Here is a 15,457-nt window from a genome sequence, read left to right as displayed (position 1 = left end):
ACCTGAAGACAGCAGGAGGAAGCCCACCAGGCATCTCCAGGACTTGCCTGAAACAGCCCCCATGCCCCGCTAGCAGCACTTACCTCCTCATGCCAGTTCAAGGCTGCCACATCAAGTTGAGACTTTTATATTCCTACTCTGATTTGTGCCAAAGTGATATTATGCCAAAGAGGTGGGAGATTGCTGTGCCAACCCCAATAATGGCACGCTAAGGTATGGTAAGTAATGCAAATCAGCAGCATGGATTTTAGCGCGGTCCCAGTGGCGCCATTTTTTTCCGGTTGGGAGATGCACATGGATTATAAACGCTCAGGGGAACTTGCGAAATTTCTGAACACTTGCATCTCCCGACCTGACCCGCCAAAAAATTTAGGGGGTGCGATGGGAGAATCACCCTCATTAACTCTGTCTCTCTCTCCAGAGATGATGTAGCAGAGCTACTGGGCGGGGTTTTGTAGCCTCGCTTGAGCAAGGCCAAAAATTCCCACCCAGGGTTAATGGACATTTCCGTTGTCTGCACCTCGCCAGCTCTGATTCCGTAGTTGGTGGGAAGGTAGAGTTCTGGTGCCTGAGTTTTTCCAGCAAATCTGAGGACAATTGTGTACCTAATATCTAGCTCAACAACACAATCAGTGACCCAGTAAGTTAGTACATTACCTGTGAGACTGAGACCTCAATTTTGTCTGCAATTGGGCTCATTGAGCAATTGAGATTTCATGTCAGTTCAAAATGTATCCATTGCAATAATGAAGAGAGCATCTTAACTCCTGGGCTTCATTTAAATGTTGCCAGCATTTGAGGTGTTAAGTCACCAATCAGTGGCAAATATTTGTGCTGCTCAGGGACTAATCCCATTGACCACTTAAGTAGTAGTGTTAGTTGCTGGGTTTCTTCGTGCGGTTCCCTGTGATTGGAAGGGAGTGGGTTGTATCGGGGAGCAAGATACTGGCTCGGAGAGTCCTAAGATCTACTTTGATTTCTGTGTAGAGTCTTAATGATTCTTGAGGGGCCCCAGAGGAGCCCTTCTACATCTCCTAATCTTGTGAGGAATATAGAGAGAATGTCAGTCTTTTTGGGGTTTTTTGTCACTGTTTCCCTTTTTGCTGGATTGGCCTGGTGGCAAACCCACTGTTGCTCCTCATTCAAACTGCAGGTAAAAGCTGCTGTCGGATCCGACTTGTAACCTTGTGCTTACATTGTTAGGGGGTATTCAGCTGTAGCTTTGGCCATTTGTTCTTGCCACTTGTGGAACAGATTAAAATAGCGGCAGATGAATAGGCGGCAGGGTAGCACAGTGGTTAGCACTGCTGCTTCACAGCTCCAGGGACCTGGGTTCGATTCCCGGCTTGGATTGCTGCCTATGTGGAGTTTGCATGTTTTCCTTGTGTCTGCTCCCTGATACAACCGGGCGCTCCGGTTTCCTCCCACAGTCCAAAGATGTGTGGGTTAGGTTGATTGGCCATGCTAAGATTGCCCCTTATTGTCCTGAGATAGGTAGGTTAAAGGGATTAGCGGGTAAATGTGTAGGGACATGGGGTGGGGCCTGGGTAGGATTGTGGTCGGTGCTGACTCGATGGGCTGAAGGGCCTCTTTCTGCACTGTAGGGATTCTATGATTCTATGAAGTTCTGATAGTTCCAGTGCTGGTAAATGACCTGAGTGATTTTAACTGTTATCTTGTGAGTATCCAGCAGCTCTTGGTAGGCAAGTTTCCACCCCTAGGGACCTGATTCCAGAGGAAGGTCCATTGCTGGCCTCACCACTGCCTGATTGGTATTTGGTATGGCGGGCCTCTGGAAAAGAAGCAACATGGTTCTCCTGCTGGTTCTCCAGCTCGCAGGTGAGATGATACTTCAACAAGATTCTGCCCTTAGAAATATATTTTATAGATCTTTATTTTATCACATCTCTGCATAGGCTCTGAGGTTGGCACATTGTGGATAGTGGGTGATTTGGCACAGGAGGTGTAAGGGCAAAGATGATGGGTGGGGTCACGGATCGACATAAATTGGCACCATGTTGGCAAATGGACCATGAAGGACCTGGAGTGGATAGAAGATATGAGGTGGCATATGTTGGCATGGATGAGCCTTGGAGAGTGTGTGAGGGTGTGTGTTTTTTGTTTCTTTAAAATTTTTGGACATAGTTCTGGAGACCTAAGGCCGAGCTCACCTTCAGACGAGCTTCCCTTTGCATCTGACAGCCTTTTCATTCCTTCCTGAATCGCCTGCTGCAACTTCTACTCTTACCCTCTCCCACAGACTGAAAACCCAATGGAAAGGGTGTGGGTTGGGGGGGGGGGGGAGGGGGTGGTGGCAGCCATTTTCTAAAGGTTGGCTTTGTGGAGCTGGGAGTTCTCCCAACTCTGCAGACCCAACGTGAGAATAAAATGCTAGGCTATAGACTCACGTGTGAGCTCCAAGTAATGCTTCTGCCCACTGTTGTATCACGATTCCAGAGATTCCGGGGTTTCATCTTTAGCCATATAATGGAAATCTGGTGGAAAGTGAGAATATGGCTCTGACTCCCACAGGTAGTCATCAGATAACAGTCACCAAACGTCATTAGGTCCAGCAGCATGAGAAATAGAGTTCATCCAAAAGATTTGGATCTTTTGTCCAAATGAAAACAGTTGGAAATATAATGGTTTTAAACAAGTGCAGAGGTCTTAAAATCTGTTACATCCCTAACTTGCTAAATATTCCCAGCATTTTCTATTTTTATTATTTGTGCATTTCCAGCAATTGCTGTTGATCATCTGCTATTTTATTTCGATGATGTAAGTGTGACATTGAATAAGTTTGTCATGTAAATATGGAAAGTTAAGCCAGGGTTGAAATGAGTCGGTGAGTCCCCTGACACATAGGTGAGATCATCTCACACTAACACCAGAAGCGCAGTGTTAGGCTTCCACTCATGCATTTATCATATACTGACAAAAAATAACCTGCTTCAATGTGTATAATTTACCCAATAATGTTGCTCTAATAAGATAAATCAAAGTATCTATAATTTTATCTTTCATGCCACATGAAAGGCAGAATGCCAACCTCTGTCTGTACCTTTAATAGATTCAACACCAAGTGAGTGTTTGTAGATTACAAACATTTTTGGTTGTACCAGTTTTCAGGAATGTTGATCTGATATTTTTTGACGCTAAGGGCCCGATTTTACCATCCAGTTGTGCCCATGTTTGAGTGCGAAAACTTGGTAAATTTGGGCGTGAGGTGAGTAACGCAATCCGCGCCCGCCTCTGCTTCCGTTCCCCCTTTACCAATGGCTGAAAATGGCTGCTGTCTGGACTGTGCCCGAAACGGGCATGACACCAATTTAAATGAATTTACATGCATTTAAATTGACTTAGTGGGCTGCGCGGTCAAACTTACTGGCATTTCTCTGTTTACCACTGCGTTGGCCTGTCTAGATTTGGTGCAAAATAGATATAGTCTGCAAAGATCCGATTTGGGCGCTCCATCTTCTGAGGAGGTAAGTTCAGAGGTTCCAGTGGCTCTCAGAATCAGATTGGTGATGGTGGGGGAGGCAGGTCAGATGGCTTTCAGGTGGGGCAGGGGGAGGAAGGTGTGTCAAATGGATCTCTGGTGGAGGGGGTCAGGGGGCAGGGCCACTCTATGTGTGATCAGTGGGGGAACAGAGGGGATCAGTCGACACTCTACATGCAATTGGTGCAGTGGAAGGAGGGTAAGGAGCTGCGATAGCTTAGTGGTGAGGGGGGGGAGCCGGTGGTATAAAGGGGTCAGTTATATTGTGGGGATGGGGCGATGTTTGTGGGGGCCAGGGGAAACATTATCTGGCCCTGATGTGGCAGGGGAGCATTTTTTAATTGTTTTTAAATCTGCGCATGTGCAGTTGAAGGCTCCAAATGGATGTATTAAGCCCTGTCCACAGGCTTGTGCGGCATGATTCAGCATTGCTGATTTTTTTTCAAGCAGGGTGTATATGGGGGCGCCAGGGAACGGTTCTAAAAGTCAGATCTGAAACACTCTCAGATCCAAGTTCGCCCAGCACTCAGAATCAAAATGGCAAAATCAGACCACTTCGAAATATTGAATTTTGTATCTCAAAATTCAATATTTCAAAATGAATCTGTAACAAATCAGATATACCGCTTAGCCAATTGGATGACATTTTAATTAAAAACATATGTGTAAAATTAAGGCATGGACTTTTGCTCCAAGGTCATGGATAATTCTTCGCTCTGCAAAGCAGACCCGGGATAAAGAGACCCAAAATGTCAGGTTTTTGTCCTGAGGAGGGGTTTGGGGGGGTGCGGGGGGGCTTGGGAGTAATTTGGGGGGGGGGTTTTGGGGGGTGCCTGGGAGGTGATCTGGATTAGAAGTTGGGCTCTCCACCCCGGAACATATGTGGGGCTACTGGGTGCAGAGGTGGGTTGAGCGGAAGGCCTGCCTTGGTTCCCCCAGCTATTTTGCAAAAGTTATTTAAAAAATAAAAAATACAGAAAACCATAAGAACATAAGACATAGGAGCAAAATTAGGCCACTCAAGATAGCTCTGCCAATCAATCATTGCTGTTATTTTTTCTCATCCCCATTCTCCTGCCTTTTCCCCATAGCCCTGATCCCTTTATTAATCAATAACCTATCTATCTCTGTCTTTTAAAACAAAAAGTCCTTCATCTTTCACCTCTCACGCCTCCTCACACACTCCCCATGCCCCATCCATGCCAACATATTCCATCTCATGGTTGCATCCACCCCTGTAGCCCCTTATCCCCTGCATGCCACTCTATGCCTCTCTATCCATCTCCATGGCCCCCTCCTACCCAGTGCCACCCCATTTCCCTCTACCCTCCCACATGGACCCTCATAATCTTATGCCATCCCCTCAACAAACCTATTGTCCTCATTGTCCTTTACACCCCATGCCAATCCATGCACCTGCTCAAGCCCATGGCTCTTTACAGCTCCTATGCCAACTTGGTATCTATTTATGCCAACCCTTGCTCCAAACACTACTTTTTGCTGTTGTCTTTTCCATACCAATGTGTCTAGTATCCACTGTGGGCAAACCACAACAGTCACGCTGATGTAAAATAAAGTTCTGTGTCCATTATTGATGTCATTTTTAAAAAATACTTTCATTAATAAAAATCATTCAATAAATTGAAATTCCATCAACCAATCTCTTTTGTAAGCAATCTTTTGCGTAAAATAAAAGCAAAATACTGCAGATGCTGGAATCTGAAACAAAAACAGAAAATGCTGTAAAATCTCAACAGGCCTGACAGCAACTCTGGAGAGAGAATAGAGCCAATGTTTCAAGTCAGGATGACCCCTTGTCAGAGCTAAGAGCAAAGGAAATCAGCATAAATTTATACAATGAGGATGGGAGGCTGTAATTGGACAAATGGAATGTAAATGAGGATGAAAAAGGCTGAGAAAGCTTTCATTTCATTTAAGTACTTAACTGTATGAAAAGAAATATTTATATGATATGACTACTTGGGGCTGTCAATTGAACTGCTCACTTAACAGATATCCCACTATGACGGAACCTGGCATATCCCAAATGTATCCGGGACTATATCCAAAAAAGTTCCTTTACTCTCCAAAGGGTACCCTGGCAATTCAAATGAAGCCAGAATGCCCAGACCTGCTCCCACCATGTATAAGCTGAAAACGTTATGTTTCAGATACCTACCTCACCAAAATCACACATGAGCCAAGGCATCTGCTGGTTTGTATGGGCAGCTACTTCTGTGAACCATGGATGAGCAATATGGAATCCATCTCCATTCTCCCCCACCCCGTCTCCCGCCTCCGTCGCCCCCAAGAAATGACAGAGGCCGGGATTGGGAGTGGGCCTTTGGGATATGGACCACCACTGACATTTTTGCACTTCTCTACCTGTGCGGGGATTCAAGCTCAATTAATTTGATTTAATTTATTATTATCGTATGTATTAATATACAGTGAAAAGTGTTGTTTCTTATGCGCTACACAGACAAAGCACATCGTTCATAGAGAAGGAAACGAGAGGGTGCAGAATGTAATGTTACTGTCATAGCTGGGTGTAGAGAAAGATCAACCTAATGCGAGGTAGGTATATTCAAAAGTCTGACGACAGCAGGGAAGAAGCTGTTCTTGAGTCGGTTGGTATGTGACCTCAGACTAATTGTCCAAATTTTGTTTATAATGTAAAATGTCTCTGAAACAAGTATTCAGCCTGTGAAAATAATTTTTTTCATGCCTTTGTCAATAGAAACTTTAGATAGCAACAATCGGGTGATAAATATTAATTCACAGAATTGATCTCTTCATAAGGCTTTCCTCTCTTAAGCACAATTTACAACTTATCTATTTGAAATGATTGTGCATTCTAATTATGATTCTACAAAATTATAATACATTCTTCACCTCCTTGTTTTGTATTTATAGTTTTACATTAAAATATTATTTAATGATTACCTCAAAGTAGTTATAATATCCTTTTCTTTCAGGTTTATAATCGTCTTGACAGAAATTGCTGTGGATTCAGGCCCAGAAAGGAGGATACTTGCGTTCGAAAAGGCTTGAAAATGAAATGTGATGATCAGGACAGCATCGACTTGGTTCATCTTATATACAGAGAGCACGATCATCGGCATTTGGTCTTCGTGGACAATAAAGGCTACTTTGACAGAAATGAAGATAACCTAAATTTCAAAGTACTCGAAGGAATAACTGAGTGAGTTTGATGTTTAGAATGGGAAATTCAAATAGCCTGCATGGTGATGTGCCACATTGAAGCCCATTTCATACGGTTGCAATTTAATGATGAGGGGGGTTATGGCAGAATTTTTGTTCCCATATACAGAGTTGGGTGGGTGCAACACTTGTTTTGTTTTTATTCATTCGTGGGACATGGGTGTCACTGGCTGGCCAGCATTTATTGTCCATCCCTAGGTGCTTCACCCACCCTTGCTACACATGTCATTAATATTTAAATTGGCTTGGCGCCCTTTCTGAGGGTGAAGCTAAGTGCGCCAGCAAAACAGTGCCAGGAAGATGGTTTTCGGCTCGAGAGCAGCATGGTGGGCTGGAAAGATTGTACCCCAGAAGTGATTCTCACTGGGCTTGCAATGTAACCGCGAGGCGGAAGATCCCGGGAGCTGGGAGAATCTGGCATTGAACAGGCCTTTTTGGACATGATCCGTTTTGCGCCCAAAGAAAGAGACTGGGATGATTACCAACCATTTGCACTGGGTGTGGAACCTATTTTTAGGTCTGCACGCTATTTTCCATTATCGGTACAATCTGCACCAGGCGCGGTGAGGCTGGAAAATCGTCCCCCGTTATTCATGAAATAAAACATAAAATAACCAGGATATCAGTACCTAAATTGGGAAAGGATCAGGTGTTGGCATTTAATGAGGGGAATTTTCCCATCCCACCCACCATGGGATTGTAGTGGGTGGGGGAAAACCATACAAATGTCCATTGATTTGGGCAGGATTTTCTGGACTTGGAGCGAGTGCGGCTGGAAAATCCCACCTAATGTTTCTTTACTTATTTTCCTTTCCATTCAATCTCATAGACTTGATCCTGGTCCAAGAAATCCGAGTTGGCAGGCGTCTCCATAGCTCAGCAGTTAGAGTATTGGCTTGTATATTAGATGTTACGTGAGAGTTCAAATCCTTCTCATTTTTGTTCTGTAGTTGTAATGTCAGACATAGGATCCTGCAATGCAGTAGGAGTCCATTGGGCTCATCGAATCTGCACCGACCACCCAGGCCCTATCCCCATAATCCCATGCATTTACCCTAGCTAGTCCCCCTGACACTAAGGGGCAATTTAGCATAGCCAATTCACCTAACCTGTACATCTTTGGACCGTGAGAGGAAATCGGAGCACCCAGAGGAAACCCACGCAAGCACGGGGAGAGTGTGCAAACCCTACACAGGCAGGGACCCAACCGGGAATTGAACCCGGGCCCCTGGCGCTGAGGTAGCGGAGCTAATTACTGTGCCACCATGCTACACCATGTTCTGGACTAATAACCCAGAGCTAATAATGGTGACATGGGTTCATGTCTAACCACAGCAGCTGGTGGGGTTTAGTTTGACAAATGTATTAGAGTTTTTCAAGGATGTAACAAGCATAATAGAATAGGAGAACTGATAAATGCCATGTATTTCAACTCCCAAAAGGCATTTGATAACATAGAACATAGAACATAGAACATTACAGCGCAGAACAGGCCCTTCGGCCCACGATGTTGCGCCGACCAGTTACAAAAACAATGACCCACTAGCCTATACCAATCCCTTTTCGTCCATAAACCTATCCAGAGATCTCTTAAACGCCCCCAAACTAGACGCATTTACAACTGCAGCAGGCAGGGCATTCCAATCCCTCACCACCCGCTGGGTAAAGAACCTACCCCTGACATCCGTCCTGTAGCTACCCCCCCTTAATTTAAAGCCATGCCCCCTCGTGCTAGCTTTCTCCATCCGAGGAAAAAGGCTATCACTATCCACCCTATCTAAACCTCTAATCATCTTATATGTTTCAATAAGATCCCCTCTTAGCCGCCTTCTTTCCAACGAAAACAACCCTAAATCCCTCAGTCTCTCCTCATAGGACCTCCCCACCATACCAGGCAACATCCTAGTAAACCTCCTCTGCACCCTCTCCAACGCCTCCACATCCTTCTTGTAATGCGGGGACCAGAACTGCACACAGTACTCCAAGTGCGGCCGCACTAGAGTAGTGTACAGTTGCAACATTACACTGCGACTCCTAAATTCAATCCCCCTACCAATAAACGCCAAGACACCGTACGCCTTCTTAACAACCTTATCTACTTGATTCCCAACTTTCAGGGATCTATGTACACACACACCTAGATCCCTCTGTTCATCCACACTATTCAAAGTCCTCCCGTTAGCCCTATACTCGACACATCTGTTGCTCCTACCAAAGTGAATTACCTCACACTTCTCCGCATTAAATTCCATCCGCCACCTCTCGGCCCAGCTCTGCAACCTATCTAAGTCTCCCTGCAGACTATGACACCCTTCCTCACAATCTACCACACCTCCAACTTTGGTGTCATCAGCAAATTTACTAATCCACCCAACTATACCCTCATCCAGATCATTAATAAAAATTACAAACAACAGTGGCCCCAAAACAGATCCCTGAGGCACACCACTCGTAACTGTACTCCATGATGAATATTTACCATCCACCACCACCCTCTGTCTCCTATCTGATAGCCAATTCCTGATCCAACTTCCTAGATTACCCACAATCCCATACATCTGCATTTTCTGCAGAAGCCTACCATGGTGAACCTTATCGAACGCCTTACTAAAATCCATGTATACCACGTCAACTGCCTTGCCCCCATCCACCTCTTTGGTCACCTTCTCAAAAAACTCAATAAGGTTAGTAAGGCACGACCTACCCGCTACAAAACCATGCTGACTATTTCTAATCAATTCATTACACTCCAAATAACTATAAATCCTATCCCTAATAATTTTTTCTAAAACCTTGCCCACAACAGAAGTAAGACTCACCGGTCTATAATTCCCGGCAAAGTCTCTGTTCCCCTTCTTAAACAATGGGACAACATTCGCTATCCTCCAATCCTCCGGGACTACACCAGAGACCAATGACGACCTGAAGATCTGAGCCAGAGGCTCTGCAATCACCTCTCTAGCCTCCCAGAGAATCCTAGGGTAGATCCCATCCGGACCAGGGGACTTATCTATTTTCAACCCCTCAAGAATTTCCAGCACATCCCCTTTATCAACCGTAATACTGTCTATTTTACACCCCTGCAACCCAATGTCCTCCTCAGCTATATTCATGTCCCCCTGCGTGAACACCGAAGAGAAATATTGGTTCAATACTTCTCCAATCTCCTCCGGTTCCACACACAACTTCCCCCTGCTGTCTGTAACTGGCCCTAATCTTGCCCTGACCAACCTTCTGTTCTTGACATACCTATAGAACGCCTTAGGATTCTCCTTAATCCTATCAGCCAAAGTCTTCTCATGTCCTCATGAGAAGACACCTCATAAGGTGCCTCATAAAAAGTACTGTGGGTAATATATTGTAGTAGATTGGCTAACCAGCAGGAAACAGAGGGCTCGATTTTGCCATTCTGTTGTGCTTGTTTTTGGGCGTGAAAACTTGGTAAAGTTGGACGTGAGATGAGTAATGTGATCCACACCCGTCTCCATGCCTGTTCCCCCTATACCAAGGCCCAAAAATGGATGCGATTGGGACTGCACCTGAAACAGACACAACAACCATTTACATGCATTTGCATGCATTTAAATTGAGTTAATGGTCTGCATGCCTAACTTTACTGGCACTTCCTCCTTTACCACCATTTTCGCCCATCCGGAATTGGCGCAAAACAGACAATCTCCATATAAGTCCAACTCCGATGCTCCATCAGTGAGGGTTAGTGAGGAGGTAAGTGTCCGATAGCTCTCTGCTTGAGATTGGTGGGGGTGGAGGGAGTGGAAAGGGAGGTCTGCTGTCACTCTGCCTGTGAGCAGCAAGGGTGAAAGGGATCCGTTGCCACTCTGCCTGTTTTCAGTGGGGTTGAAAGAGGGTCCACTGCCACTCTGCCTGTGATCGTGGCCGGGGGGTGGGGGGGGGGGGGGGGGGTGGTGGGTGTCCGCTACAACTCTGCCTGTGATCAGCAGGGATGAAAGGAGGTCCACTGCCATTCTGCCTGAGATCAAGGGGGGTGGGAGGGGGCACGATCGGTCTGACTGGCAGGGGTGTGGCGGTATAAAGGGGTCAGTAATGTTGTGGGGGTGGGACAATGTCTGTAGGGGTCAGGGGGATGAATTATCTGGCCTGGGAGGGAAGTGGCAGGGGAGGTGATATTCTATCTTTTTTTTCTGCGTGTGTACTTTACATGGGAAATGCTGATCAGAGCTGCAGATTTTGGGTGTGTTAAGCCCTGCCCACAGGCTTGTGCAGTGCGAGTCGGACTCGTTGATGTTTTTGCAGGCATGATGCATATGGAGGCACCTCAGAACAGGTCTAAAAGTCAGATCTGAAACACTCCCAGTTTCAAGTTCACCTAGCACTTAGAATCAAAATGGTAAACTGGGGCCCAGAGTGTCAGGATCAAGGGTATTTTCAGGTTGGCAAAATGTAACCAATGGATTGCTACAGGAATCAGGACTAGAATTTAACTATTTATAGCCTATACCTTGGATGAATGGGCTAAGTGTATAATGACCAAATTTGCTGATAAAGCGAGGACATAAAGTTCTGCAAAAAATGTTGATAGATTCAGTGATGGAGTATAATATGGAAAAATGTGTGATTTAATAAAGAGAATAGAAAAGCAGAATATTACTTAGATGGAGAGAGACTGCAGAACTCTGCAGTACAGAGAAATCTGGATGTTCTTGTAGATGAAACTCAAAAGGTTAACACATACAGAAAGTAAATAGGAAGGCAAATATTGGCCTTTATTGCAAGAAGGATGGAATTTAAAAGTGGGATGTATTGTTACAACTGTGCATTGGTGTGACCTAGAATATTGTGTACAGCTTTGGTTGCTTTATTTAAGAAAGGATATACCTGTATTGGAGGCCTTATGGCCCAATGGGTAACTCGCTTCTCTCTGAGCCAGAAGCTCCAGATTCCCACTCTTGGACTTGATGGCCTAGGAAGGTGCATTTATTATCTGGCCAAACAGGTTGAGTATCAAGTTATATATCTTCCCATGCTATGTCAATGGCAGGTGAATGGGTATGATTCCTGACGAGCCATGTGATGGAAATAATTTGTAGGCTCTATCACAACTCCAGGCTACAACATGGCATAAAAGTGTATGTTGCCACAGCAATTCAGACCAGTTGGCTGGCTGGGCAGTGTGGATCAAATTGGTAAATGGGGTTTGATTCCCTGCGGTGGCTGGTGTGGATTTGAGACCTGTCTCCTTGTTCTGCTTATATTAGTGACTGTGGCACCGGGGATTGGACCACATTTGTTCAGAGAACTTGAAAAGAAGGAGAGGATACTTGCATTGGAACTTTTAGAGAAGGTTCACTACGTTGATTCCTGGTGTGAAAAGGGTTATCTTATTAAGGAAAAGTTGAGTGAGTTGGGCCTATACTTGGAGGTTAGAAGAATGAGAGCTGATCTAGTTGAAACATAGAAGATTCTGAAGTAGCTTGACATGTAAATACTGAGAGAATGTTTCCTTTTGTGGGAAGATCTAGAACCAGGGGGCACAGTTTCAAATAGGGGGTCTCTACTTAAGATGGAGACGAGCAGAAGTTTTTTCTCAGACTGTTTTTGGTTTGTAGAATTCTCTTCCCCAGCAACCAGCGGAGGCAGAGTCAATGAATGTGTTTAAGGCTGAGTTAGATTTTTGAAAGTCAAGCATTGTGGGATATAGACAGGACGATGGAGTTGAGACAACAAATCAGATTGGCATTTTCTTGTTGGCGCAAGGGGCCAGGTAGCCTACAGAAATTGCTGGCAGGCTTCTATTCATGGGAGACTTCACAGCCATACTCAATTAATTGCCCAATGTCCCCATGCTCACATTTCCAAGAGCAATCAGGAGGCTGATGCCTGGCTGATTTTCCCTTCCCAAGCACACAGCACTGAATACAATTGTATCCTTGTACTGATCTGGGTGAGATTAGTGAACTCAGTCTGGATATATTTGAAGTTCTGAATTTTCTTGTCTTATGGTTCACTAACTACATTATCCAGCCATGTCATCAGGGAAGCTTTTAATACACAAAATGTTTATGAATAATGAACTACATGCCAGACGTGGTATCTCAACAGTTATGAATACAATTACTCTCATTATTCTTCTGAAATATATTTGGATGCAGTGAATACTCCAATAAACTTACGCTAAAAAGAGAGATAATTAAAGTTATTTTACTTGGATTAAGATAATCTTCCTATTTATAATCCCTGTTGAATAATTCATTGGACCTATTTTACTATAATATTTCACAAATATTATTGCTGTACTCTCTGACAGTTATAAATTTTGAGTTTGACACTGGCATTCTCCCAAAACAAAACTAAGTGCGCAATGGGCGGGGAAACGGGAGTATGCTGCCCCTTTTTGGTCACACTTTCCAGAACAAATCTCCGACATTCTGCATTGCAGAGTGCTTCAGTGTGAGTCCCTTGGGGACAGAGCCTATTCCTGTTCGAGAGTCCAGCAGCGTAGCATTGAGTGAGCCATTACACATGCACAGATCTGTCAGTGTGGAGGTCAGCACATGTGCAATGGACCCCCCCCATTGCAAGCCTCCTGATCGCTGGCCTCCAATCATTGGCCTACCCTGCAAACCCCCTGATTGTTCGCCCCTTCCCAACCCCTCGCCCCCTGATTGCTGGCCTACCGGACCTCCCCGGGCCAGCCCCAATCTCTCCCTGCTCCCCTTCCCCGCCTAGCCCCGATCCAACCCCAATAATCACGTTTGACCACCCCCCCATGCTGATGACCAGGCCTGATACTACTCTACCCCCCACCCCTCCTCCGCCGCTCCCCCCCTCACGCCCCCCCCCCCCCACCCCCCCGCCGTGTCTAGCCCCGATCACCTCTTCCCTCTCTCTCCCTTCAAACCCTATTGTAGGGTGCCCCTCCACACCACTGACCACCCCAAATAGCCTTCCCCCCAGAATACCCCCTCTGCCCCTCCTTGGCACTGCCCAGTGCTCAGTGGGCAGTACCATGATGCCAGACTGGCACTGGCAGACTAGCACTGCCCAAGGGACACTTCTCCTTGCCTCTGACCTTGTGGGGGGCCCTTTTGTGGCCTCTCTACCCACTGGGGGGTGAGGATACCAGTTTCCAGTTAGCGAGGTGCAGCCGTAAACCGTGCTGGAGGGAGACACTCCCGGGAGGGGGTGGGGGGAGATGCTAAAGGGCCCAGAGAATACCGCTTATCATATGGAAATTTAAATTGTGAGTTTCTTCATGTGGCCTTCCATGGAAATTTACATTTCCACATGACAATCGCCTCCATGCTGATTTCCGGTGCAGAGCTGATTGCATTAAAAAAATGTGCTTGGGAGACTCACGACCGGCATTCAGCCAGCTGTGAATCTTGCTAACGCTGATGTCTTGAATAATAACAGGCAGGGAGAATCGCTGCCAATATTTTAATTTAAATTATGATCACCTTTACTGACATGAAGAAACTCACTTACTATTTCAGTTCACTCACCATCACCAGAGAATGTCACTATTCTTTACAGTGACGTTATGTATTACTAATGATTGCATTAGTGAGTTTAACCTCCAGTATTCCAACAGCAAACAGCTGAATACTCATGGCAATGGAAAATTAGAAAATGAGGTGTAAACCCTGGAAACTTTTTTTTATTAGTCTACCTATTGCAGGTCAAGTCCAACTCTGGGGCTTGAGGACATGATCTCACTTGATGCTTCAGTGCAACACTGAGTGCAGAAGCATGAACTGAGATCATGGTTTTGATCTTACTGCCTGTTCACAACATGTTCCCGCTGCAACGAAGATGGAAAATTTGGCAACAGGCCAAATCTCTATTCACTGCAGCAGGATGGAAGACCCATGCAACTTTCACCCCAGTTATGGCAGGACAAATCTTCCAAATCCCTTAGATTGCCATGGGATGTGTCTCTTCAATTGAGACTGTTTTCCGTCCTGTATTCTGCCTGATAGTGCACTGAAAGACGACATTCTCCTCTCTTTTGTCTTTAGTCCCTCTATGAGACCTCTCTCTGTGCCTCTCTCTTTCTTTCTCTCTCTCTTAATTTGTTGGAAATCTCGGAATCAAAGACCTGGATTATTTTTTCCAATGCCAGTGCGGAGAGTGGAGAAATCATTTGGCACATCACACCGTCCTCGGTAAAAAGTGTTCCCAAGGATGAGATCTTTTTTCCATGGTAGGACAGATACTAGGTTTAGTCAACTACAGGGGCTGAAAAGTGCTGAGGTGGGTTGTTTAAAAGACTCACCTCAGTCCTCTGGGACTTTGTCCCAATTGTTTTGTGAAATATTAACCCTATTAAACCTCAATTCTTCACCACCCCACCCACTCTTGATGCCCGCACATTTCAACTCATGACCTCACATATAACATAGTCTCTTACAATCCTTATGCCAATTGAGTGCCAGCTCATGTCAACCCAGAATCCTCTACCCATAGCCATGGTCCCTTTTTATTCATTCATGTGATGTGGGCATCGTTGGTTGGGCCAGCATTTATTGCCTATCTCTAATTGCCTGAACTGAGTGGCTTGCCCCATAGTCAGCCCCAGCTGCTTCTTCTTCTGTTTTCAGGTGTGAGAATTTTGCACCTTGCTCAGCAAGTCACAACATGGGCCACTTTGTCCCTATGGTCATCACACCACCAGGCCTGTTGCTGGGCAGAATTCACAGCAAATCACATGACCCATATAATACTCCTTTTTACCTTGAATTAAAGAGACTT

The 15,457-nt window shown here is 45.3% G+C and overlaps 1 protein-coding gene across 1 annotated transcript in view; it reads left to right on the top strand.

The window, feature by feature from the left end:
- gask1b (golgi associated kinase 1B) overlaps positions 1–15,457 on the top strand; it is a 78,878-nt gene that overhangs the window by 49,514 nt on the left and 13,907 nt on the right. Inside the window, exon 4 of the mRNA XM_080193469.1 lies at positions 6,478–6,704. Within this exon, the coding sequence (XP_080049595.1) occupies positions 6,478–6,704 (227 nt within the window). The remainder of the gene's footprint in view (positions 1–6,477; positions 6,705–15,457) is intronic.

This window comes from Carcharhinus amblyrhynchos, chromosome 1 (genome assembly GCF_965287045.1).
Source record: "Carcharhinus amblyrhynchos chromosome 1, sCarAmb.v2.hapA, whole genome shotgun sequence".
Classification (NCBI taxonomy): domain Eukaryota; kingdom Metazoa; phylum Chordata; class Chondrichthyes; order Carcharhiniformes; family Carcharhinidae; genus Carcharhinus; species Carcharhinus amblyrhynchos.
Note: the sequence above shows the minus strand (reverse complement) of the source record. Positions and strands in the feature narration are given on the sequence as shown.